This window comes from Choristoneura fumiferana, chromosome 7 (genome assembly GCF_025370935.1).
Source record: "Choristoneura fumiferana chromosome 7, NRCan_CFum_1, whole genome shotgun sequence".
Lineage (NCBI taxonomy): Eukaryota > Metazoa > Arthropoda > Insecta > Lepidoptera > Tortricidae > Choristoneura > Choristoneura fumiferana.
In genome coordinates this window covers 3,809,883-3,835,883 of record NC_133478.1, presented here as the reverse complement: position 1 = coordinate 3,835,883, position 26,001 = coordinate 3,809,883, and the positions used below count along the sequence as shown (strand labels likewise).

Below are 26,001 nucleotides of genomic sequence, written 5' to 3'. Positions count from 1 at the left end.
AGCCCAATATATAATACGTAGGTGAGGTAGACGACTATAGTTCCACTCCTGCTGGCTTGTGCTGAGGCACCGACTTCAAACTAGTAGAAAATTATTTTTAAGGTTTTTGAAGTCGGTTCCATTTTTTTCGCTTAATTCTTTTTTAAATGACTGCCGTGAATAACATACGGGTAGGTACATCATAATTGTTAGTCACGTCCTGTGTCACTTAAATTTACTTAAGTAATAGTACCTACTAGATATTACTATATATAGGTATTACTATATTACTCGTAGTAATAAATAGTTCTACTAGTATTCGTACTAGTGGTATTCAAATCATTTATTCAGTAAATAGGCCGCAATGGGCACTTTTACACGTCATTCTTTAAACTACCAGCGCTTTCGGAAAGACCATCATTGCCAAGAAGAATGCGCCGCAAGAAACTTGGCAGAAAGCCCTTTTTTCAACATAAAATAATTACAAATAAAATACTTAAAACTACAGCATACAATTAAATAAAATAAATTACAAAAAAAAAAAAAAATACAGGGATGTATATGGGGTCCCTTAGTTACAAAACTAAACACTAACTATTATTACGTTCAGTGGAAGTGTAGACTGCTTCCACCGTCATAAATTAAAAAAATAATAATAATTTAATTCTGAAATTTACATTTCAGGTCAAGTTACCATTAAGCTTTTGGATTCCGAAGGCAAGGAAGGATATTTACTCCTAATGATCTTAACAAAAATTGACCACAGTTTATTATTTTATACCTATTTCTTATTTACGTGACAAGTCCGATCCTTCAAAACATAGGTACTATTTCATTTAAATATTGCTCTACTTAACTTGAAACATGCTAGTAAATATTGAAGAATCCAAAACCCTGGACACATGTCGCAACGACATTTAATTCATTAAAACATTTGAAACCAATTACAAATGCGTGAAGACCATATATCGTGTACTGGGACATATGGGAGCACCAAACTTCTTATATAAGTGCGCTGCATCGGTCACTGCAACAGACTTGCCTGTTACTGGAGTCGGGTGGTCGATTCGTAACTCATGTGATTTAGCTGTGATCTCGGATTAGGAAGCTTTAAGATGGCTGCGGTCCCTTTGTTGATGGTGAGTTAATGAGCTTTTATTTAACGTCTCATGGTGTTGTTGGGGTTGAGTCCCATTAAGGGTCAAAGACCGAACTTCTTAAATTTTATATAAGGCGCTTTATGGGGGTGAATAAACATAATAATAATAATAAATATCATGGGACACTTGACACCAATTTTATTGACCTAGTCCCAAACTAAGCAAAGCTTGTACAGTCACCAGCATTAATATCTGCCACAGCGGAGCGTGCAAAAATATCTGACACGTCCTTCCGGCCCTAGAAATAGAGTCGTATCAGATATTTATGCACGCTTGTTGTGTCAGATATTGGTGCTGGTGACTGTACTATGGATACTAGGCAACGGATAAATGTACTTATATAAATAAATACATACCTAAATACATTATTAAACATCCAAGACCCGAGAACAAACATTCGTATTATTCATACAAATATCTGCCCCGGCCAGAGATCGAACCCGGGACTTCATGGTCATGTTCTCTAACGAGTAGGCTATCCGGTCGTCAAAGATGGGACGTTCAGACGAGCATGCTTCTCTTTAGGCTCTGAGGAGTGTTTGCGTTAGTCTTTTTTTTATCCCCATTGCTTTCTTCCTTGACTGACCCTGGTCTCGTGAGGTTTGAGCTGGCTAGAACCTAAGGTTTTTCAGTTTATTTGCGATTAAATCTGCAATTTACCATAAGCTTTTCGGTGTAGGAAACCCTTGTGAGGAAACCTGCGTGTGATGCGGATTAAGGTTGTGGTTGGTGTATGTAAAGTCTCATTATGAGAGGAGGCTAGTGCCCAACAGTGGCGCTTGTACAGGTCTACGTGTACACGTAGTTTTTAACCCCCGACGTAAAAAGATGTTATAAATTTGACGCTAATATCTATATGCCTGTCTATTTATTTTATAAATGGACTGATTTCGAAGTAGGTACTTTTGGCAATGTCGGTGTTTTTCAACTTTTCTGTTGGTTACGTACGTACGTAATGCTCCGTTGTCATTTTGGCTCTCATGATATCTCAGTCGAAGACTTACTCGTAGATTTTTTTCTATAAGTATCTGTCCCACTTATTTAGTACGTACTGGGAAAAGCTCGATATTCCTTTTAGGATACTTCCAAATAAGTCCCTTTAGTAGCACTTCTTACGGTTTCCCTAAATTGGAGCTTAAAACTGGACCATTTGAAGTTAATTTATGCATGCATAAGACGTCGACTGGCATAGGCATAAATAAACTAGTTTCGAATCTTGATCAAGTCTAGATCCGCTAGGATAATGTAGCAAGGATTTTGCAACTGGTAATTTATGGTCAAGAATTAAAATTAATGTTTCCTCAGCAAATAATGCGTGTGACAGTTGGTGCTATATCGTGAGGTCCGTTTGACAACTTTGAAATTTGTGTCACTTTCGTGATCTATATTATAATCACTATATAAAAAAACGAGCCAAGAGCGTCTTGGACACGCCCATGATAAGGTTCCGTAGCCATTACGAAAAAAAAAACAAGTAATATTATGTGCGTTATAACACAATTAAAACACTTACTACAGTCATAAAATCTATTATCAGAAAAAGAGTGTATCTTCACGGCACTTACGCCCTTTTGTTGAGAAGCGCAGTTTTTCGGCAATATCTCAAAAACGGTATATCCGATCATGTTGAAACCAATTTTCCTTGAAAGTATTTATTAGAATAGAATAGAATAGAATAGAAATATGTTTATTCAGCCAACACATCATGACAAAAAAAGAGAAAACACATTTACAAAATTATAAAGAATACAAGAAAAAACTGTCGAACTATGTGCCACACATTGATGAGCTAAAAAAAAAATTTTTCAATTTTTTACGTGTATGGAGTGCCCCCCTTATAAATATTTATTTTTGTAATTTAACTACAAAACTAAATAGCGGCTTTGACAACACATCTGTACTCCAAATTTCATTGATATACATCTTGTAGTTTTCGAGTAAAATGCCTGTGACATACGGACGGACGGACAGACAGACAGACGGACTTGACGAAACTATAAGGGTTCCGTTTTTGCCATTTTGGCTTCGGACCCCTAATAAAAATGAATCGTAAAATGTGTTGCTAAGCGCAAAAGTCGGGAACGGTTGGACCGATTTCGCTTATTCTTATTTTGTAGTGTTCGTTATTGTCAGGAGAAGGTTTTATCGAAGAAAACTTAGAAAAACACGGGGTTACAGCGGGGGCGGAGCCGCGGGCAACAGCTAGTTCGGTTCGGTTCGGTGCCACTTTTGTGCAATATGTCTAACACAAGTTATTGCCCGTAACGAGTTTGAGGAATTTATAATTTACTCAAAGGAACCGACGATATGATGGCTTTGTTGACCAATTTTGTACATGTTACGACTATACTACTCGTATGACATAAAACTACTTTAACATTGTTTTTTCTTGAATCCTGAACATTTTGTAAACCAACTAGGTACGTACCTACCATAAGGTAATGTAGGTACTACAAGTTTTTTCACGCATGACAAAAATATGGAACCAAGCTTCCTGGACCAGCATTCCCGTAGGCACGTGTACAAAATCGGGATATTTAAAAAACGAGCCTATCAGTCTCGCAAAGGGCCGGCAATGCACCTGTGATCCCTCGTGTCCATAGGAATCCAACAGATGAATTGAAACTCCGAAGTTTTAATAAATTCTCATGAGAATTCCAAAAAAAATGCAAATGCATTGTGGATTTTATTAACATTGCATTAACATAAAACAACCGTGCCATGATCATAGGTCACCATGATTTTAGCTGGTCACCCAATTTAATTTTGAAAGCATTTTGGAAATATATATTTTTCATTTGATTACGAATCAAAATAAAAGTTGTTTTAGTGTATTAATTGTAATTCCAACAATATTACACAAGGGGGTTAATTTTAAAAAGAAATTGCTTGACTTGATAGTGTCTTAAAAGAAAATCACTTCGTTGCAAGCTTGCTACACTTTTCCGACGGTAACTTATCAGTCGTTATAAATTATAATCTAGGATAGGGTCAGTTCAGTTATCGGTCGCTTGCCTTGACTTTCCGTTTGTTTGTATGGCATTGATGTATGGCCCTGCATGTTACGCCTTCCTTTATGCACCTGTGAAATTTTATGAGCGAGTTGTTGCAAAAGGTGGACAACGCTGAGGTCTGTAGAAATTCACTTAAATTGAATATTATATTAAACTTGAGGGTCGATATTAAATTAAACATCATTATCCACTTACGATTAATACCAGAACCAAAGAACAGGTTGCTATAACTTTGACCATAATTTATTAGACTCAGCATCGGCTATCTTTTGTTATCATAAAAGTTATCTCTGAAAACCATCTGTTTTAAACATATTTGGACAAAGGGATCGGCGAAAAAAACGCAAATGGCAAATGATATTTCCTTTCCGGAACATTGAGTGAAGTATTGAAAAAAGAAGTGAATTGAAAGTAGTCCATAAATTATTTTGCTTAAATCTTGCCTTGACTGCCAGCACTGTTAAGCTTGACATAGGTTAAAGAAAAAGCCAATATATTTTTGCGTTTCATCCTTCATTCATCCATTTAATGATTTACGCTCGTAAGAAACTTAGTTAGTTTGTTTTATTATTATTATTTCTCTAATGGATGTTCTCTTTTTGTTTCTAGATATTGCTGATAGCAAGCAGCCTGTCCAAGGAGCTAGAAGATAAGCCGAAATTATCAAAGATACTCGAAGGCAATGGCATAAAGGATACACCGTCTGGCAAGGGTGTTAAGCGACAAGTTTTCTCGACGGGATTGGGAGGTCTAGGTTCAACAGGATTGGGAGGTCTGGGTTCAACGGGCTTTGGTGGCTCTTTAGGAGGGATAGGCACAATAGGGGCACCAATAGGAGGTTCCGTTGGTGTACCAGTTGGTCCAGGATTAGGAAGTCCTGTAGCTGTTGCCCCAGCGATCCCAGTGGCTGCGGTCCCAGCAGCCCCTGTGGTCCCCGTGGCTCCCGCCGTCCAAACCTCCGTCGACGTCGCCCCCAACCCCGTCGTTCTCCGCCAAGAAGTACCTCGGTTCATCACGAGAACGATCACCAGAAACGTACAAGTTCCCGTTCAAGTACCCGTGCCTTTCCCTGTGGACCGCCAAGTACCCGTGCCGTATAACGTACCAGTACCAGTACCCGTAGACAGACCGTACCCTGTCCACGTTGTTCAGAAAGTACCGGTTGAAGTCACGAGACATGTACCCGTGTATTACGAGAGGAAGGTGCCGTATCCGGTGAAAGTGCCGGTGTCTGTACCCCAGCCGTACCCGGTGACGGTCGAGAGGCGAGTGCCGGTGGACCGACCGGTGTACATTGATCGGCCCGTGCCGGTGCCGCACCCCGTGTACGTGGATCGTCCGGTGAACGTGCCTGTGCCGGTCCAGGTGGATCGGCCGGTTCCCGTGCCGCAGCCAGTGGTCGTGAACAGGCCAGTGGCGGTTCCGCAGCCCGTGGTGGTTGACAGACCAGTACCCGTAGCACCGGCTATTCAGACGATTCAAACCGTGCCTTCTGGATTTGGGAGTGGAATACCGCTGACAACTGGTTTAGGTGCTGGCCTCGGTGGAGCAAGTCTTGGTGGCATCTCCTCCATCGGAAACTCAATCTCCGCTGATGTCTCCAGCTTCGCACTCAACGGTCGTTAGTCTGTCTCATGCCTCTTGATATGATTCATGTATTTATTTAAGAAATATTTGAATAAAACATCGTTATGGGTGTAAAATCTTATTTATTGAATCATTTGCAAAAATGAAAACTGGACTGCAGCTACGTTTTATTGGTGTCAAAATTTTAACATGACCTATTAATTACAAATTTGAAAAATTAAACTTTATTTTGTTGCAGCACTATGACATGTTCGAATGGATTTTATTATCGCATCGTTATTTTACGTGCCAATATGAACGCAAAAAATAACTGGCATATTTTAAAATTATTAGTATGTAAACTGTGGTAAATGTTTTGTTATTTTAATTTTGATTTTCGATATACTATCACTGTCATTGTCAAAAAGATCATCTTTATTATGACTTAGATAGTACTTTGATTGACGCGAGGGTTTTTCACGCCTAGCTAGTTGGCGCTATTACCGTAAGAACCATTTGTCAATTTTGACATTTGTGTCACGCTTAGGATTGGTTTATGTCTATTGAGCCTTAGAATTGAGCCAATGTAAAGAGTAACAGCCTTATTTGTTCTCCTTGAAGGCGCACTTTGCGTGAGGTTTTTAAGTGTGCTTTCAGAGTCTGCTTTACTGCGTTAAAACAAAGTTTAGATGTTTTAAAAAACCGTACCGAAGATAAAATACAGAACCACAGATTGCTAAAAGTCCCGTTTTGTTCGGAAAAGAAATTAGGACAAAAGTTTGAAAACAACACTGCAAAACTCAGACATTCATGCCCGGTAACGCAAAATTCGCCATAATTTTTTTCAGTTATGTCAAAATTTTCACAAATTTGTCTTTGATTCAATAACATAAAATCCGCTATCACAGCTAACAACTAGCAGACTTAGCAAGCATTTGACTTCTTGACAACCGTCTAACAAGCTTAATCAGTCTGCTAAGTAACAGACCGATCAAACCTCAATTAAGGATTTTTTATGAATAAGGCAGTTAGACTGTTACGTCAAAAGCACCTCACGGAACTAACGCCATCTAGCGATATTCGACCTCTTACAAAACTCTCATTGACAGTGTATCGTAAATTGATGTCGATATAATAATGTCCTAAGAGACTACTCTACAGTAAATAAGCTATGGTGTTTCAAAACATTTAATCGCTTATACGACTAACAATTTATAAAATTTCGTTTTATTTGCATACGCTCTTTTATAAAATGCCAAAACTTCCTTTCAAAATCTTTTTAAAACTCTTGGCTTATTTTACTTAAAACGCCAAATTTCACAAACAAAAACTCAACGTTTCAATTGCATATTTCACAAATTTTGTTTTTTTAAGAGGGAAAAGACAAAGACTCCTACTAGGTTAACTGACGACATGGCGAGAGTTGCGGGCAACCGGTCGCTGCAAGTGGCCGTTGTTGTTTACTGTGGCGTCCTGAGCGGGAAGCTTTAGGCTAAGTACAGATGACAAGCGCTTAACGCGCTTTTTGTTAACGCGCGTTTACAACTACATACATTTTATTCAGGCCGTACACATGCTTAAAATGTATGGTAGTTGTAAACGCGCGTTATCAAAATGCGCGTTAAGCGCTTGTCATCTGCACGCACCCTTTGTTCAACATTGGATATCTTTTATATAGTAATGGTCCGGCAGCTCTGCTGGACAAATATCAACCGGTACATTTGTCTTAATAGTCAATTTTTATAGTGTCCGGGAATGAACAAATTTATCTAGCTCGGTCTTATAAGCGTCTTTCGAGTTTTAACTCGAACATAGCTGTGCCCGGGTAGGTAGGTAGGTACTTAAAATATAATGCATCGTTTTTTTGGGTTCATGGCACTGCCGGGTTTGCACCGCCACGCTTGCGCAAACTCCGCGTTGTTTTGCAGAGCTCCGCGCGCCCTCAAGGCTTGGGGGGAGTGCTCGTCGGACAACTCTGCTTCGAGAGAGTCTTTTGTGGATACTCCGCACCATAGCTAAGAAACAAAAGAGTATTAATTCAACGATATTGAAAAGCTTACACATTTCTGGGATAAAATAAAACCAATACCTACTTGCTGGTATTATATTATTATAAAGATGAAACATTGTTTTTAATCGGTTTAGTCCTTTTAAAGTTTATACATTACAAAAAAACCGCATGATCAATACTCTCTTTATATTATGTTCTATTAGTTTAGATAGATTTAGATGGCTAGATATTTTTATAGATGATATTATTTCTCACGGACATCCATCGCGGGAGGCGAGATATGAGTATCTGAACTGAAAATTATGACTTTTCTTATACCTACTCATGACCGCGATTGTAAAACAGGAAGAACAACTGATCCGCGCTCAAAAGCTCAAAACCTGGCAGCTTCTGCTCAGGCTCGTGCTTGTAAAGATGCTGTTAGTAGTTCCCTGCCAATTTTGTCTGTTATGTTCATTGAGACTTACATTGCCGTAGGACAGGAAGAACAGCTGTTCCGCGCTCATGTGCTCAAAACCCGGCAGCTTCTGCTCAGGCCCGTGTTTGCGGAGATGTTGCTTCAGTGCCGCCAGAGCCTCTCGTACTCCGCCGTTGTCTGCTATGTTCTCACCCAGGGTTTTCTTGCCGTCTACCTGGAATATTAACCTTAGATATGGCCATAGATATAGTACCTATCACATCAAGATAATATACCCACCCATGCTGCGATGATTAGTTTAATTGATTCTTACATGTTTTAAGTCTTTGATATTTTTAGTGTATACGTTTTCATCGTTATAGACAGTTTTATCATATTTTTTTCTTCATTCTAAATTATTTTATCATTATTATTTATTAATATATTGACCCGGATAACTCTGAGTTATCCGGGTCAATATATTTAATATGATTGAGTCTCACGGTAGTTTCATGTTCAAAAGTATTATTTGTTGTCACATCTCACATACATACATTTATGACCCAATTTCAAAAAAATGTTTTATTAAGTTAGATTTTTTTATAAAAAAAACACTCCCAAGGAAGTTCTTTGCAGTTTTTTTAAATTATTTTACTCACGTGCTCGTCAAGCTCCGGTATGTAATACTCATTATACTGGTCGACGAAGCACTGTGTCATGTTAACAAAAGCGGTGACCGTAGCGTTCGACCACCACGGGATCAAGTTGCCGCTTTTGTCAAACTGACGACCTGAAATAAAACAGAGATAAGGTTTAGATTACTTTCAGAATCATGAAATTTCAGGTTCACGGTGATTGGGCACACATTTTTAGGACTAAGTACCTCAGCTGGCTAAATAGGAAGCCTTATTCTCTTTATATGATTTACGAGTATGATCACTTTGTTATCTGTTTGTCGGTGTGTTTTTGTCAAGATCATTTTTTCTCAGGAGCACTTGGAGGTAAGCTAAAATTAATATCAAATAGGTCTGTTACCCTTGATGTAGTGAAAAAAACCGGCTAAGTGCGAGTCGGACTCGCGCACGAAGGGTTCCGTATCATCTATACAACATTCATTAGACATTCGCAAAAAACGGCAACAAATCATTTTTTATTATATTTATTTTATCCTGTTTTTAGTATCTGTTGTCATAGCGGCTACAGTTATACATAATCTGTGTCAAATTTAACTGTCTAACTATCACGGTTCTTGAGATACAGCCTGGTGACAGACGGACGGATGGACGGACGGACAGACAGCAAAGTCTTAGTAATAGGGTTTCTGTTTTTACATTTTGGGTACGGAACCCTAAAAACAAACTTCTAAGTCAATGCAATCAAAAATACAGTTCGTGATTAAAGGTGCTAACATACAAATTTGGTATGGAGGTAGCTCTTTTAGTACAACCAATAAGAAATGTCTGAAACTATAATCACCTAAAATGATCCCACACTGCGTACATTCTGCTTAGGAGAGGAGCTCTACTTACACTGGATATTTATAGAACCCTACAAATTTATATTAAACGCTCAGTCCACGAGACCAACACTTACTTTGCCGGATTTTTTAAAGCATATGATAGGAAAATAACTAAACAGTTAATTGATGAAGAACTTACCAAAGTTGTCGAATCCGTGAGTTATTTCATGACCAAGAACAGTTCCCAGGGATCCGTAGTTAAGAGCGCTAGAATTAAAAATCGTTGTGAACAATAATCATTTACTTAAATCTTTATCCACATTAGTGTCCACACTAAAATGTCTTACGCAATTACTTACTCTAAGCCCAAATCAAAAAATGGATATTGCAACATCACAAGAGGAACAGCTGCGTCCAAAAAGTTTAGTGAAATTAATTAACACTATTAATTTTCTATTCTAAAGTCTGCTTTTGTTAGTATTTTTTGTAAGATATTAAATAGTTTTTTTACTAACTTACTTATAGTGTTTTCCTGAAACGTATGGTATGCATTCACTTCAGTAGGATCCGTCGCCCAAGTAAAGTTGTTGCCATCTCTAAACCTATTTAGCCCTTTTTTTATCTTTACTTGTATGATATTGATCATGTTCTCTAAATGTTTATCTAAGGTTATTTCGACTCCTTCGTAATACTGCTCAAGTTTTCCTTCATCCAGCAGCCAATCCGGAAACCCTATGAGTGTCTTCATTTGTATGATCTTCTGATACGTTTCTACCTTTGTATCGTCGTCCATCCATCTGGCTTGTCCTACAAGGTGTGCTAAAGCGTTCTTCATTTCGTTCAGCATTGTTTTGATCTGGGTAAACAAAGTAAATCAGCTTACTTCTTTCTTTTCAACTATTCAACAAAACACCAAATTAGTATATGCAGGCAATTATAAAGTTCATCTTGAATGTACTTGTTATTTTAAAGCTAGTGATCGTAAGTGGCAGGTATAACTTTAGTAATACCCAAAACTTGGTTTTGTTTATGATTTGAGTAGTGCTTAATCTCATCTTTTGCTATGAATGAAAAACACCAATAAAATTGTTCACTGCTTTATTGCAGAAAAACATGTGGTTGAGGCAGATGAACGAGCGTAGTAGATAAAAAGCAACCTGAGATATGTATGCATAGGAAAAATTCGTATCTAGATTCCTGTCCAGCGGTGGTGTAGGGGTTATAGCACGCAGCACGGATTGCTGAGGACCTGAGTTCGATTCCCAGCGCTGGTCTCTTTTTCTGGTTTTTCTGTGCATCCATGTCTTAGTTTGTATTTTCGAGATGAACGATAATCATTAGGTATGAAGGTGATGACCAAATTTACCTTAGGCTTCAATTCAATATTTTTTTTGGGAAATATAGCTCCATCGATACTATCGACGATTCCGCCAATGTCGAGGTTGAAAAAGATACTAATGGATAACTATTGTTCGGTAGCCACCTTAGGTTTAGTAACGTTGTAGAAGCTCTGGTCGGCGATAGCGTAGGAGACAGCCATGCCCATCATGTCGTTGACCGCGCTTGCGCACTGCAGGCTGCGCGGCGACGGCGGCCGGCGGTGCGGCTTCACAGCGTCGTAGGAACGCTGGAACAGCGCGCGCACCTCCGATGTGGTGTGGACTGACATTACCTCCATCACCTGTGGAATATGAGTCTCGCGGTAGTTTCATGTTCATTAGTTTTAAATTTAAATCGACTTCAAAACCTCCGCTCTGTTGAGGTTCTTAAGGAGCTTCTCAATTCGACTGTATTTTTTCTTTGTTTTACTTATCTCTTAACTTTTTTCTAGGAGAACTGAATTCGGATGATTTTTAAAAGCTGGTGCTTGTTATGTGGTCTCATTTGAATTTGATCAAGATTTGACCAGTAGTGTTTGAGTTATTGTTAACAACACGATGAACTCATCGTTCATATTACAATTTTGTAACTTAGCTAGAAAAAAAACGAAATAAATTTAACCGACTTCATCGCACCCACTTTTTTGGATTTTAACAAGTTTATCACCTTAATCCAAATATAGAGCTCCATCACTACAGGTGGTGTCTTAGCAACGAATGCCGTCATCAAAGACATGTATCTCAAGTCAGCATCAGATATTAGAATTCTATCATTTTCAAAGTCCAACTCAACGTTGCTGATATTGAATATTCCTTCTAAGTATCGTTTCCATACTGGAGAGGCTGTAGCGTTATTGCTTTCCACTATGGAGTCAGTATGAGCTTGAATCTCTTCGACGGTGTATTCTGGTATGTTTGCGAATAAATCTTCGTCTGAGTCAGTACTGTTGTCCGATTCCAACTGAAATTTAACAAAAAAATTACTTATCATTTTTTTGTGATATACTCGTAAATATTTTCAAACCAGTGAATGAATTAAAATCGGAAAACGTGAGTAGTTAATAGTCATTACCTATTTATTGACACTTAAAATTTATGACGTCAGTAAATTTCTTAAAAAATGAATAGGTAAGTAACGAAAAATCGATATTAGTGCTTAGGGCAATGACTCAGATTGGAATAACGCCGAACTTATTCGTCATCATTTGTCGTCTACAAACTTATAAAAAAGTTATTGACTTCAGTAAGTAAGTACAATTACTTTGTAGTTCTAGATCTGTGACTCATCGATTTGACATTAACGTACATATTAAATTTACCATAAGTTAATCAATAAATAATAAGTACCACAATAATAATAGCCTGAATACAGGTTAGTTGATTCTTGAAATGGATTTGCTCATTTGCTCATCAAATACGTCATTTATAACACTTACCTCGTACAGATTTTCATTTATTGTCCAATATTCATCAGAAGACAGAAATATGTTTTGATCAAGTATCGTTTCACTAATTTTAGTTATATCACTACCACCAGATTCTATCACAAATAATTTTATAAGTTCTGCGTAAAATATCTTATAGATTTGGGTAGATTTTTCTTCTTCACCCGCTTTTTCGTTACTTTCGAAGTAATGCTCGTTGTTAAAAATAAATATGTCATCCGAAGAAATTTCTTCTCTTGGAATTGCCAGCCGTTTGCTTTTTCTACCAGTATGACGTTTTTTTTCATTGTAAATACTAAAATAAAAAATTGTATTGGTTACCAAACGACGAGGATTAATTTACAGAGTTATTTTTTTGTGATTTATTGTGTACCTATCATCTAAACAAACCTTATTAATGGAAATGAAACTTCAAGTTTAGTAGAAGTTACTACTTGTTTGATCTAGAATTCCTTATTAAATACCCCTGAATGAACTTACCTAGGAAAAGGGTTCGTCGTTTCTGGTGATCCCATCACCAATCTGTACACTGATGAGTTTTTCGGGTCTGTAAATATGTCAAACCCTATGAGGACGTCCATTCCGAGCTGTATCTTCACTTGAATAACAGCTTCCAGCCAGTTGAAGGAATATGTGGAGTAATCAAAGTCTGTCGCGTTCACGAAAGTGGGGTATGGCGGGAGGTTTAACGAAGCTAACACTCTTATGACTGGCTTTAGGCCTCGTTTGTCTAAGGTTTCTGCAAGAAAAAATAATCAAGTTTTGAGAAGTAAGTAAGTACTTAAGTAGTAAGTAAGTTAAAGTAGGGTAGGAACACTAACATTAACATGATTTTAGGGCATTAGTGACAAAATTGATAGAGAGAGGAACTAACCAGTATCCATGCAAGCAGCGTACATGTTCTTAGCTTGCTGCACTGGTTTTGGCTGTTGTGAGCTGTTGGTGGCAAGGAAGTCTCTCACAGCGCTGTACACCTTGGTCTGCTTGTCACGGAACCAGTCATAGGAGCGGTACGCGTCCGGTCGTGGATGGTCTGCGGCCCAGTTGCCGCAGACATACTGGAGGAGAAGATAAGGAATCTTTGTGACTCGATTTCGGAAAGGCTGATGATGAGACTGAAATTTACTGTAGATTTTAGATGATAGAAAGATAGGTAAGTATAAAAAGTGTTACAAAATTATATAAAAATAGAGGGAAAAAATAAGGAGTAAGTAGTTCTTTGTCACTTGATTTCGGAAAGGCTGATGATGAGATTGAAACCGACTGTAGAATTATTGTAGATGCTAGATAGGTAAGTATACAAAAGGTTGCAAATATACTCAATTAAACCTGCATCAAGGCTTTCATGTCAGTCGACCTACATTGGTAAAGACTGTTTTAACAGAAAGGTACTCATGTAGCACCGACAGGGTTGTACTTTAATGAAATTATTGTATTGAAAGAAAAAAACGCCATGTCGTAGAGTCATCCTATGGCTTTTATTTGTCAATGAACTCTACAGGAATCATTCAATCACCCTTTTCGCTTTGGGTATATTTCCTGTATGTTTGATTGCTATGGAATTTAATACAGAATCAATATATACACCTAATTTAAAAATAAACTTGAAAATTATGTCTTTCTTTTAGTTTTGCCAAACGGAACAATATGGCTTCGGTATTTATTCATGGTAGTTGTTACTGCAACTGTAACGTAAATCCCGAAGTTTTTAACCCTTTTAAGTCCCACATTTATGCACTGAGGTGAGAAAATCAACAACAGTTATCATCATAACTACCCACTTAATTCTGAAAAAAAAAATTGCTTTTCCTTTTATATTGATATTGAATTTAAAATAAAAACAGAGCATACAAACGGCAGGTCATAAATAATTGTTCAATATCTAGGTCATCAATCGAACATTAGTACTGTATGGACATGTCACTATGCCCTAGATTACAACAATATGTGTTTGTGTAATGTTTTTAAGTCACGACACGGTGTCCAGCAAAGCGATAGTTTAAAAAATACCCACACACCTAATAATATTAATGTTATTTTTTAAAAATCCAGTTTATTTTTTACAAATAACAGCCGTGATTGGCCCCTATGATGAAAAGTGCAGATGAGGCTAACTATACCAACGCCATATAAATCTGCCTAAAAGTTCATATTAATACTCAGTTTTGACACATTTTTAAGATACATTTTTTATGCGACGTCTTTACGTTACTCCCTATACCTTTATAGTTTTTAAGTTTTTTTTAGTTTTCGTGGCAATGAACTTTTAGACAAAGTTAGGCGGCGGAAGGTATAGCCTTGAAGAGCCCTATTTTGGAATCTTCTTTAATAATACGACGACCAGATGGCCTATTGGTTAGAGAACCTGACTACGAAGCTTGAGGTCCCGGGTTCGATTCCCGTGTCGGAGCAGATATTTGTATGAAAAATACGAATGTTTGTTCTCGGGTCTTGGGTGTTTAATATGTATTTAAGTATGTGTCTATTTATATAATTATATTTATCCGTTGCTTAGTACCCATAACACAAGCTTTGCTAAGCTTACTTTGGGACTAGGTCAATGGGTGTGAATTGTCCCGAGATATTTATTTATTATTTTAATATATCAAAATGAATCCCTATTTCCCTTGGTCAGCGCATCACGCGTGAACGGCTGGACCGATTTCGCTAATTCTTTTTTTGTTTTGTTTGCTATTATCAGAAGAAGGTTCTAATAAGATTTAGAAATTAAAAAAAAACTGCACCGGGGGCGAAGCCGCGGGCACCAGCTAGTAGTTTTTAAATAATACGACCGGATAAGCAAGCGTTTAAATAATCTGACTATGAAGCTTGTGGCCCCAGGTTCGATCCTGGTTGGGGCAGATATTTGTATCGAAAATACGAATGTTTGTTCTCAAATCTTGGGTATTTAATATGTATTTAATGTTACCCATAAAACAAGCTTTGCTTACTTTGGGACTAGGAAATGGATGTCAAGTATCCCGTGTTTTTATTTTACATACGAACAGTGCAATTTAAAAAAGTTTGTGGAGAAATCTGTTATATAGTTATATATGCATGTAATCAGCGCTGCAGGCGTTTAACGCTTCAGCATAATGCTGAGTCAGCGACCGTTTCACTTTCGCGGGACACACAACATTGTGTATATTGTATTTAATATTTTCATGTGTTTTCTGTATTTTTATTTTTATTTTTTATTTGTGTTAATTTTGCTGTATATGTGTGTCTTCTGTGTTAGTGAATAAATGTCTTCTTTCTTTCTTTCTTTCTTTCTTTCTTTCTTTCTATATGCATGTCGAACCTGATAGAAGTCTTCACATGGGTCAGCCGTAGGGTCCATGGAGAGAGCTAGGTTGGCCGCCGAACGTAGACATTCTTTGCTCTCGCACAATCGGGGTGGCTTGTGACGTTTTTGTTTTATATCTGCAACATAGCCACTTTGATCCAACTAATATTATAAAAGCGAAAGTCTCTCTCTTCCTGGCTTTGCGTGTGTGTATTTGTGTTTTGTTATGGAGTATATTTGTTACTTTTTTCACACCGAAAGTTCTGGGCGGATTTGCATTAGGAACAGAAATAGATTATATTGTTTTAGACTATTGCGGTCATTTCATTAACTACTAATTTTAAGATTTAAATTCAGGTTTTGTTCTGCGCGTCTCGTGATCACGGCGCATCAACTGAGCCGAAATATTCTCCCTAAAATCAAGGTATGCGGAACAAAACCTGAATTTAATCATAACATTAGAAATAGTTTATACCTTAACGTAACACATAACCTTTTATTCAGAGAAAAAAGGTTCTCGTAGGATAGTGTACCTACTCGTATATGTTTAAAAGTAAGTAAAAGATATATTATAACACTGTATTAATTTAAAAAAACGCTCTATCCCTTGTTTTTCATCAGCATATCTTTCGTCAGATGGGATATTGGCCACACATTTAAACTAGTCGATTTATAAACCTTACTGTTACTATTACTTGATGAACATCTTTACTCACACAATACTGTCATTACAATGGCTATGGACAGCAGCAATAGAAGTAACACGAGAAGTATCACTAACAGCATTTTACTCTGATGTTTTCTTCTAAACCTGTAAATAACGATAAATATGAGCTACAGTTTGTCCCTACTGTTATTCTAGTGCGTTTACTGCTATTTATTTACTTATAATAAAGTTTTCTAAAAAATGTTTTCATCGTGAACGCACTCACCCTGAAGAAGGTTCTGAAAAGGCCCGAAACTTATTGGACCTTTGCCGACTTATAATCGTTAATGGAAGATTAAATAAAATGTGGTTATTATAGATGTTTAGGTATCTAATAAAAGTAAATAAAAAAAAAACCTTAAAAGGATTCCATCGTTTTCTGTGGTAGACAGAAGGTGTATACAGTTGTGGTCATATAATTAAGAACGATTTTTATAGAGAAGATTTTTTCAAACTGACAAGTGTTACTAAACTGCATGTATATTTTAGTACTTCTCTCGGTATCGTAAAACTTTTCCGTATTAGCGGTAAATTTATTTTACATATAATTGGCTAAAATAAATATATAAACTTATACATTACATCTAAACCTAGTATTACTACTTACTGGCTGGTCATATAATTAAGAACGCTGAATAGTTTATTTTTTATTCAAATTATATAGAAACGGACGGCCGCTTTTGGTTAGTTATTATTCGAATAATTTTGGCGCCATTTAGTGCCGTAAAAGTCTTAAAGGCGATTGCTTCATATAAAAACAATGGGGAAAAATAAAAGTTGTGATAAATCTACAAGAGAAGTAATACTAAAACTTCGCGACAAGAATTGGTCGTATAAACACATAGCCGATCATCTGCAATGTTCAAAAACTATGGTTTTCCACGCCATAAAGCATTTTGCCACGTATCAAACTACTTCAAATGTTCCGCGTGTACCTAGACAAAGAAAGTCATCTCGTCGAGATGATCGAAATATCGTTCGTTTGGCAAAACAAATCCTTTTAAAGGTCTAATACCGTCTAATGAGTTAAGAAAAAAAATATTTTGGCGAAAACAACCCTTCAGCAATCTCGGCACGCATTATTCGAAGGCGTTTGGTAGAAGAAAAGTTGCACGGAAGGATAGCAAGGAAGGTGCCTATGTTGAAACGGTGTCATAGGCAAGCCCGCCTTGCATTTGCAAGAAGAATATGAAAACTGGACAGTCAGACACTGGAAAAACGTACTTTTTCTGACGAGACAAAAATAAATAGGGTATGTTCTGATGGCAAACGATATGTAAGATGGCCTTCAAATAAAGCATTTGACCCAAAGTACACAAAAGTGACTTTAAAGCATGGCGGAGGAAATGTGAAAATTGGGGATGTTCTGGACATGGTGTTGGACCTGTTAGGCGGATAGAAGGAAACATGGATTCAATACAAAAACATACTGGAAGAAACAATGTGTACCATATGCTGAAGGCGTGCTTCCGGTTATTTGGACATTCCAGCATGACAATGATCCCAAGCATACTGCACTACCGTTAAGGAATTCCTCACATCGCAATCAGTTTCTGTCTTAGATTGGCAGCCAACAGCCCCGATCTTAACCCAATAGAGCATCTTTGGTGCGAAGTCAAGAAAAAGGTTCAAATCGACAGTGTGGCAATTTAAGAGAACTGTATGAACGAGTATTCTTAGAAGAATGACTCTATCTCTCTTGCGAAATGTCAAAAATTGATAGATTCAGTGCCTCGCCGGTGTAGGGCAGTAATAAAAAGCCGTGACATGCTACTAACTATTATTTTAGTTAAAATGTATTAAATTGCTTTTTTTGTGTACAACTTCACGTTAGTGTGATTTAGTTAATCTAAGTTTCAAATAAAAAAAGTTCGAACAGTTCAATAAATCGTTCTAATTATTTGTCCAGCTTCATTACTATTTAATTTGTTACTAAAGAGAATAAAAACAAAATTTGTAAAAAAATTGTCAGCAATTTTATTATTTATTCTTAATCCCGTTTGCTCTATACATGAGGCTATTTCATAAACGTAACTAGTTACTTCTAAGAAGGAACCACGACTACACATGACATGATTAGTTAAAAATAATCTGGAACTTCAAATCGTCTTAATTACATGACCACCACTGTAAATGGAATCAAATATATATTTTTTATATTTATAAAGCTTCCTATTTTCACCTTCTTCGGTGTTTTTAGGTGAATTTCAGAATCACAGGTGTGATAGATAACTTAAAAGAATTTAAAAGTGTAACAATGTTGAATCTGAAATGCGATCACTGCACTTGATATTTAATTTTAAAAACTTGTTGGGATTCAAGTTGAGTGATAATTTCGGAGCAATAGTTCGTACATAGCTAATAGTTTCCAAATTTATAAATAGTATTTCACAGGTACTTATGCTGAAAATTACCCGTTGGTGTTTAATTTTTCTGCTAAATAAAATGGTGGCAGAAACAGGAACTAGGTATTTATTAAAATAGCGATAATAAACTTACCTAGCTGTTCTTGAACCAACAGCAATAAGGTACCCGGATTCTCGTAAATCGCTTCCATTTTTCAAGGGCGGGGTCGTAGTTTTCGCACTGGCTGTACCTGCATAATCAAGAACCAATCTACCAAGGTTTGTACTTAATACGCCAAACATCGCTTAAAGAAAATGGAGGCAAACGACAAACTTTTTGACAGAACCGTAGAGGTAAATACTTTTTTATGACAGCACGAAACTTTTTCTTCACGGCCAGTTACACAGTCAGCTGGGTTTATTGGTTCATTTATTATTTAATGCAACCTATTTAAGGGTAAGAAAGGAAGCGGAACTTTTTTTTATGCTTTTGAGTTTGATCAACAACCAGCGCGGTTTAAACACTAAAGGGTCGTTCTCAAAAAAGTGGCACTGATTTAATTCCGCATTATTTTAGAAAATACTCAATTTCGCATTTTTTTTAATTATCGCTGGAAATACAGTCAAATAATGGATATCGCGTAAAGGGAAGTTATTTATATCATTATTTTAGAAGATACATACAGGTATTTGAAAATATGTGGTAAACACAGAACAGAAAAAACTAGTAGAAGTGTCAAGCAGCCGTTTCGCGTGTGCTACTAGTATTATGCGGAGTTCCGCAAACTATAGGTCAGTTCGCCGAAGACGCTTATGACTGACGGTTGTGAGAGCTAAGAAGAAAAAAACTTAAAACTAAGAGAAATATGCTTTACTGTGCCATTTTAGAATGAAAAAACTGGCCAAGAGCGTGTCGGACACGCCTGAAATAGGGTCCCGTAACCATTATGTAAAAATTAAGTAATATTTTTCTAAGGATTTTGTATTTTGTACAGTGTGTAGGTATATTTTATACCTTAGGCTGCTATTTACTCTTGAACTATTAATCATTCTCATGAAAACTTAAACGTTATAGTTTTCCTTGTAAGTTTGATATACTTACTACCATCCTGAATTTTTTCAAATTTTTCCACCTGCCGGTTTAGATTTGAGAGGGGCGGGGGGGCCGAACGCTCGATTTTAATGAAAATTTGCACTTTAAAGTTGAATATTTCGAAAACAAATCGCTGAATCGAAAAATCGTCTTAGCAAACCCGTAATGGTTTAAAAAGAACTATCCAACGATACCTACACTATAGGGTTGGATGAGAAAAAAAAAATCACCCCCACTTTACATCTATGGGAGGTACCCTAAAAAAATTTTTTTAATTTTTTATTGTACCATTTTGTCGGCATAGTTTACATATAATATTCGTGCAAAATTACAGCTTTCTAGCATTGATAGTCCCTGAGCAAAGCCGCGGACGGACAGACAGATAGACAGACAGACGTGGCGAAACTATAAGGGTTCCGTTTTTGCCATTTTGGTTACGGAACCTTAAAAATGGTAGCCGAAAATATCTCCCACGGTGGCATTTCATATCATCGGCAAGGAGTATTTTATTTTAATTTAGTAAATTTATATTTTTTTCCATTCTATAAGACATTACGATGACATGTACAATACAAAAATAAATTTTATCTAAAAGGATAACGCTTTGTGAAAAAAAAGATCTAAGAGAAACCCATTGACAGATGGCGGTGCCACTTTTTTGAGAACGGCCCTAAAACTTAATACTGAAAGAGTGGGTACTGCAGGGCTACTACGAAACTCGAAACTTGAAGTTAGTGTCGTGCGATCCCTCTGACACTATACTATTTAATACGAGAGCGAGAGGGACTGAACGACACGAACTTGGAGTTTCGAGTTTCGTAGTAGCCCTGCAGACCTCGTACAGACTGACAAACTTATCTGTGAATCGAAAAAGTTTTAATGTCGTTCGCATAAAGTGTAACTAGTATTGCTTGGTCTGATTCACAGATAAGTTGGTCAGTCCGTAAAAAAAGTTTGAACTATTTATTCATCGATTTATCATCATCTTCTCAGCCGTAGGACGTCCACCGTTGGACATAGACCTCCTCCATAGACCTCCAGTTGCTTCGGTTGGCAGCGGGTGGCATCCACCGAGAACCCGCGGCATTCTTTATTAGTAAAATTAAAAACTTGTACGAAATTTAATTTAATTTCGAGGCCGGTGAAGTACCAAATCATTTTCAAAACTTATGATATCGCATGGTCATTTTATCTAAATGGTCGGTTTAGTAAAATTTGCATGCAACTGCAGTGCCGGCCGTGCTGTCAAAGGAAGTAGCCAAGGTCCAGTTTGGTGAATTCATGGTTCGCCAGAAAAGATAACGTAGCAAATTTAAATATTTATTCACTTTGTAAAATGAAATGTCGACCAGCAATGACTATTTATCGACACCTCCTACGTATACTGGTACAAGTGACAAATTTCTGATTTTTAGTTTTTTTGCAATTTTGTGATTAATATTTCCTTATTTACCTACCACAAAAAATTTGGACGGATATTCCTATTAGTTTTGGAAATAAAGTGACGTATATTGAATGCATCTAACACCGTTTTGCTAATCGGTACAACGTATACTGAGGCAACCGACATGCACCACTATACGCGGCACCGATATTGTCGCGGGCCCGGGGAAGTCGAGTGTAACTGGCAGTTGCCTCAGTGTACGCGCTAGCCGTCGCTGCGTGCGGACCGTTTAAACTGTTCTACGAGCACATAATTTGATAGTATATATAAAAAAAACATGTTTTGGTTGGCAAGACCACAATAGCCGTATTTCTCATAGACAGTCATGGAAACTAAATCCAATGTGAAACCTTTTCGTGATCTATTTCGCTATGATTTCTTTTGGCAAATGTATGGGATGTCAACATAACATTGTAGTACAACGGTTCCACCCCAGTACCAGTACGTGATTCAATTTCCTCGGCTATACCTACATGTACGCGTGCTAGAAATATAACATTGCAGTATTATATTGCATTTTGGTAGTTGAGCATCCCCAAAAAGAAGGCGAAGGCATGCATGCTTTAATTAAAATGAGAACAGTAAATTTCAATATATCTACAGGTTGATAAAAAAAATCCTGTACTATACTGTAACCCATATTAGGGCTACTGTACTAATACGATATAAGTGGGAAAACATCGAAATTAGAAGTCTTCTTGCGACTCCACTTCCATACAAAACTTTTTTTTTTCGAATCACAGTATTTTTCTACTTGGACCATATTAGTAATTAGTAGCCCTAATGTGGTTTAAAGTGTAGTACAGGGCTTTAATAACACCCTTTACACATTTTTTTATACACACCTAAGAAATGGTACCTGGCTATGTATATGGCGAAAAACGGGTAAACCGTATGAAGTTATAGAAGTTTTCCAAGACTCAGAAACAGACACAAATTTAAATCTATTGTCAAGAAGACACATTAATATATAAGGCGTATTATTAAAATAATGATTATATCATGGATAGGGAAATTTGGAAATAATTCCGATCCGCATTGGCGAGTGCTTACTCCAAATAGCGAATTGAGAAACTGTTTTAAATATGTAGTTGTGTTAAATACTTGTGATGTATAGATATCACTAAAATATGATTGTAAATCTGTTTACAAAATATACCTAGGTTTATTGCCAGACTCTTCTCAACAGAGGTTTTTACGAACCGGTGGTAAATTTTTTGACATTCATAAGTGCTTGTTAAATCTAAATTGAATAAAGATATTTTGACTTTGACTCAATATTTCATGTCAAAGCTTGTCTTAAGCAAAGTGCCAATCAGACTCGCGCACGAAGGGTTCCGTACCATCTATACAACTTCATTAGGATTAGCAAAAAAATGGCAAAAAAAAAAACATTGTTATGGGGGCCCCCTTAAATATTTATTCTGATCTATTTTTTGTTATATATTATTATATCGACTACAGTTATACATAATCTGTGAAAATTTCAACTGTCTAACTATCATGGTTCATGAGATACAGCCTGGTGACAGACGGACGGACAGCGAAGTAGTATAAAGTAGTAGGGTTTCCGTTTATACCCTTTGGGTACGGAACCCTGAAGAGGCACAAAAAGCTAAACCGATATGTGGATACAAATGGGTGCGATGCGATATATGTATCACATGAGGAACCTTTCACAATAAAATATGAGTACACATTTGAACAGGAATACGAATCCATTGAATGTGCTTCCATTAATTTAAAGCACTTAATACAATTACTTTTCTTAATAAAACCATTTATATTTCAAGTGAGGTTTTTTATAAAGGTATATTTCTGTATTTTGTATAGCACGTTTTAAAACATTACTAGCGGTATATTGTACAAGTGGCATGCTAATGTTAGCGTATAATGATGCAAGTGATAAAAACGTTTATAAATCAATAGATGAACGTAAAAGAGAATCTTTTTTATTGTTCATTGCAAGCCATATAAGTATTTCATCTAAAAATTCATATACAATATAAAAATATCGTTGGATCAGTAATCTACGCATTACGCCGTATACTGGAGCAAGTGGTAATTAGCTCAGTATACCGCACAACTACAAGATGTAAAATACGCGTATAGTAGTGTATCTGCAATTTTCTCAAAAACTATAAAAAAATTCAAAATTCCATGAATACAGGTAGAAAGCAAATATTTTCTTTGGAACCAATGCAAAATTTTGAAAAGTTATATCATCAAATGAGAAAGTTACAGGTTTTTGAACCTTTGAACAAGCTCTCCTGTAAAATTTATATTTATTCACTTGTAAAGTATACGTACAAGCAATGTCGTTATAGTAAGTAGGTAGGTATCTTCTTATTCTCATCCAGCGGGGTGTGATTAATTAATTTATAAAATAGGTATTACACAGATTTGGTCCGTCTGATTAACTATTTTTGATGAATTAAATGCAAAAACTCGAACTCCCAATTTAAAACTGACCCAGTGTTATTTACAATTAGTAAGTAAATGCCATCATGTCTCCAGAGACATTTTTTAAATTGCAATTTAAAAAACATTAATACTTACTTCGAAGATTTTTTTCCAATTTAAATTCTCGAAAAGAGGTTATTTTACTAGTATTTAAAAATATATATTTTTTTAAATTAATGTGTCCAAAAAATACTTACGAGTGACAGTGGGTCCCATAATATTATCTCCCCCTCTCTCACCCGGCCACGCGTTCATTTTTAAAAAGTTTTTTCTTGCTCACAAACTTCAAACAATTTTACCGCGCATTTCTTTCTACAGTTCGAAACTTTACGATTCATAATTTAAAATTAGTTTTTTTTAAATTATTATTTTCATATACCAAGTTGGAACACGTACAACCAGCCAGTATTTTATTCAGTCAATGCGTTCGGTGTCAAGGCATTTCAGTTACTGAGTTGTTGTGGCTTCTGAAACGGACGGCCGGTACGTATAGTGTGTCCATTTGTGTATGAGTAATTGGGACACATTTCTAGATAAAGTAAAAAGACGACACTTAATGGATTTTAGTTATTGACTCTATCAGCGTACACTACAGTCTGTGCATAATATGTGACTTTAGGTACTTCTTCGAAATTTGTATGATTAATTGATTTAGATGTTACTTTGCAAAGCTTTGTATGTATGTAAACTAATGTAACTTATAGAGAGGTCTAGATAGATGAACCACAAATTTTTCAATTGTTCCTGCACTTCGAGCTATTTTTGTGCGATGCATATGAATGTGTTTTCACCCACTTCCACATAAATAAATACACACACAACTACGATCTACGGGTTATCTGCATGAAAGCATATGTGTCTCACAAACGTAGTAGCAGTCTTAGAGGTATGGCAGCGGAGGAGCAAAGGTTGCAGTTCATTGTAATGCATATTTTTATTTTTACAGAAGAATATATTTTTTATAATTGCAAGACAGTAACTTGGTTAGCATTTTAGGAGTGCAAAAGTTCTGTGAAGTCTCCGTAGGGTTTCCGACTCCGCTGAATAAGCCGCATTTTTTTTTATCTGTCGAGAAATTACTACAAAAAGTTACTCTCGTATCCTCACACACATTCGAGTATGGTGACAATATTTCTGCCTTTTGTGGGATGCACGCGATCACTAGTGATGTGCTATCGATTATACAAACCGTAATCTCGCGATTCGCGACTCGTGCTATTGTTTCATTCATTATGGCTTCCTTGTTTACATAAACGTGGCGCAGCACTATAAGGTTCTTTATTCAAATTGAGAGTAAACTGTTATAACCTTTGGTCTTGAAGCTTAAGATTTTTTTTGTGAGTGCGAGTTATGGACATAGGAGAGGATAACTAAATGAAAGATACGGCCGCGTGACGTTGTTGTAGTATTTTTGCGTGAATTTTGCTTCATGTTTCTTGTTTTTTTTTTAAATTTGATGTAGTACCTAAGTTCAACGGATTAGTTTATAAATACGCTATTATTTGAATAAACATTCACGTGTATTACAAGCTTTTCATTTTGTATTTGTGTCTTTGCGAATGTGAATAAATGTCTTCTTTCTTTTTTTCTTTATTTTAATCAACTTGCAATTTTTATGTAATTTGTTCAAATATTTCAAGTTAAATTTACCCGCATCTGGTCAAATTAACTTGAACATGGATATTGTAGATAAACTGACAAAGCAGTCTTCTTTTGTCTACTATTCTTTCATAGTCTGTGCAGAAACTGATTGATGTTATGTGAACAGCCGTGGTGGCCTAGTGCATAGCCTATTGAGCCATAATAATCTAAAAATACTTAGGGGCTGTTTCACCATCCATTGATTAGTGTTAACTGGCGGTTAGGTGTGATGCCATCTCTATTTGTTTTGTTCGAATAGACGGAGACGGCATCACATTTAACCGTCGGTTAACGCTAATCAATGGATGGTGAAACAGCTCCTTAATATAATATAATGTGAAAATTCGAATCAGTTATTTTTTTTTAAATAACTACAGAGTATTCTCTATAAAATTGCATTTACTTAAATTGCTTTGACTTTGGCCCCCAAAATAAACCATAAAACGATACCCTGGAAAATGAGCTATTGACACCACCGGTGATGCTCATGGTCACACAGAGAAGAGTTACGCGATACACCGTTGATACCTTCAGGGCCAAAGACACTATGTCCTTGCTTTTGTTTATTTGTTTTTGGTTTTTAAATTTTATATGAGGTGATTATAGGAGATGG

At 36.5% G+C, this 26,001-nt stretch overlaps 2 protein-coding genes across 2 annotated transcripts; one reads left to right on the top strand and one right to left on the bottom strand.

The window, feature by feature from the left end:
- Positions 1–1,027: 1,027 nt before the first annotated feature.
- On the top strand, positions 1,028–5,779 carry LOC141429845 (uncharacterized). Its single transcript, XM_074090408.1, has 2 exons — positions 1,028–1,118; positions 4,763–5,779. The coding sequence occupies exons 1-2, from the start codon at positions 1,095–1,097 to the stop codon at positions 5,777–5,779; spliced, it is 1,041 nt and encodes a 346-aa protein (XP_073946509.1). The 5' UTR covers positions 1,028–1,094.
- Positions 5,780–6,659: 880 nt separating this feature from the next.
- On the bottom strand, positions 6,660–24,188 carry Nep5 (M13 family metallopeptidase neprilysin 5). Its single transcript, XM_074089869.1, has 15 exons — positions 23,945–24,188; positions 18,902–18,998; positions 16,413–16,507; positions 15,712–15,833; positions 13,285–13,468; positions 12,891–13,149; positions 12,402–12,705; positions 11,633–11,926; positions 11,070–11,267; positions 10,106–10,442; positions 9,946–9,994; positions 9,786–9,853; positions 8,787–8,917; positions 8,198–8,362; positions 6,660–7,734 (listed from the first exon to the last, which is right to left on the bottom strand). The coding sequence occupies exons 1-15, from the start codon at positions 24,000–24,002 to the stop codon at positions 7,561–7,563; spliced, it is 2,535 nt and encodes an 844-aa protein (XP_073945970.1). The 5' UTR covers positions 24,003–24,188; the 3' UTR covers positions 6,660–7,560.
- Positions 24,189–26,001: the final 1,813 nt, after the last annotated feature.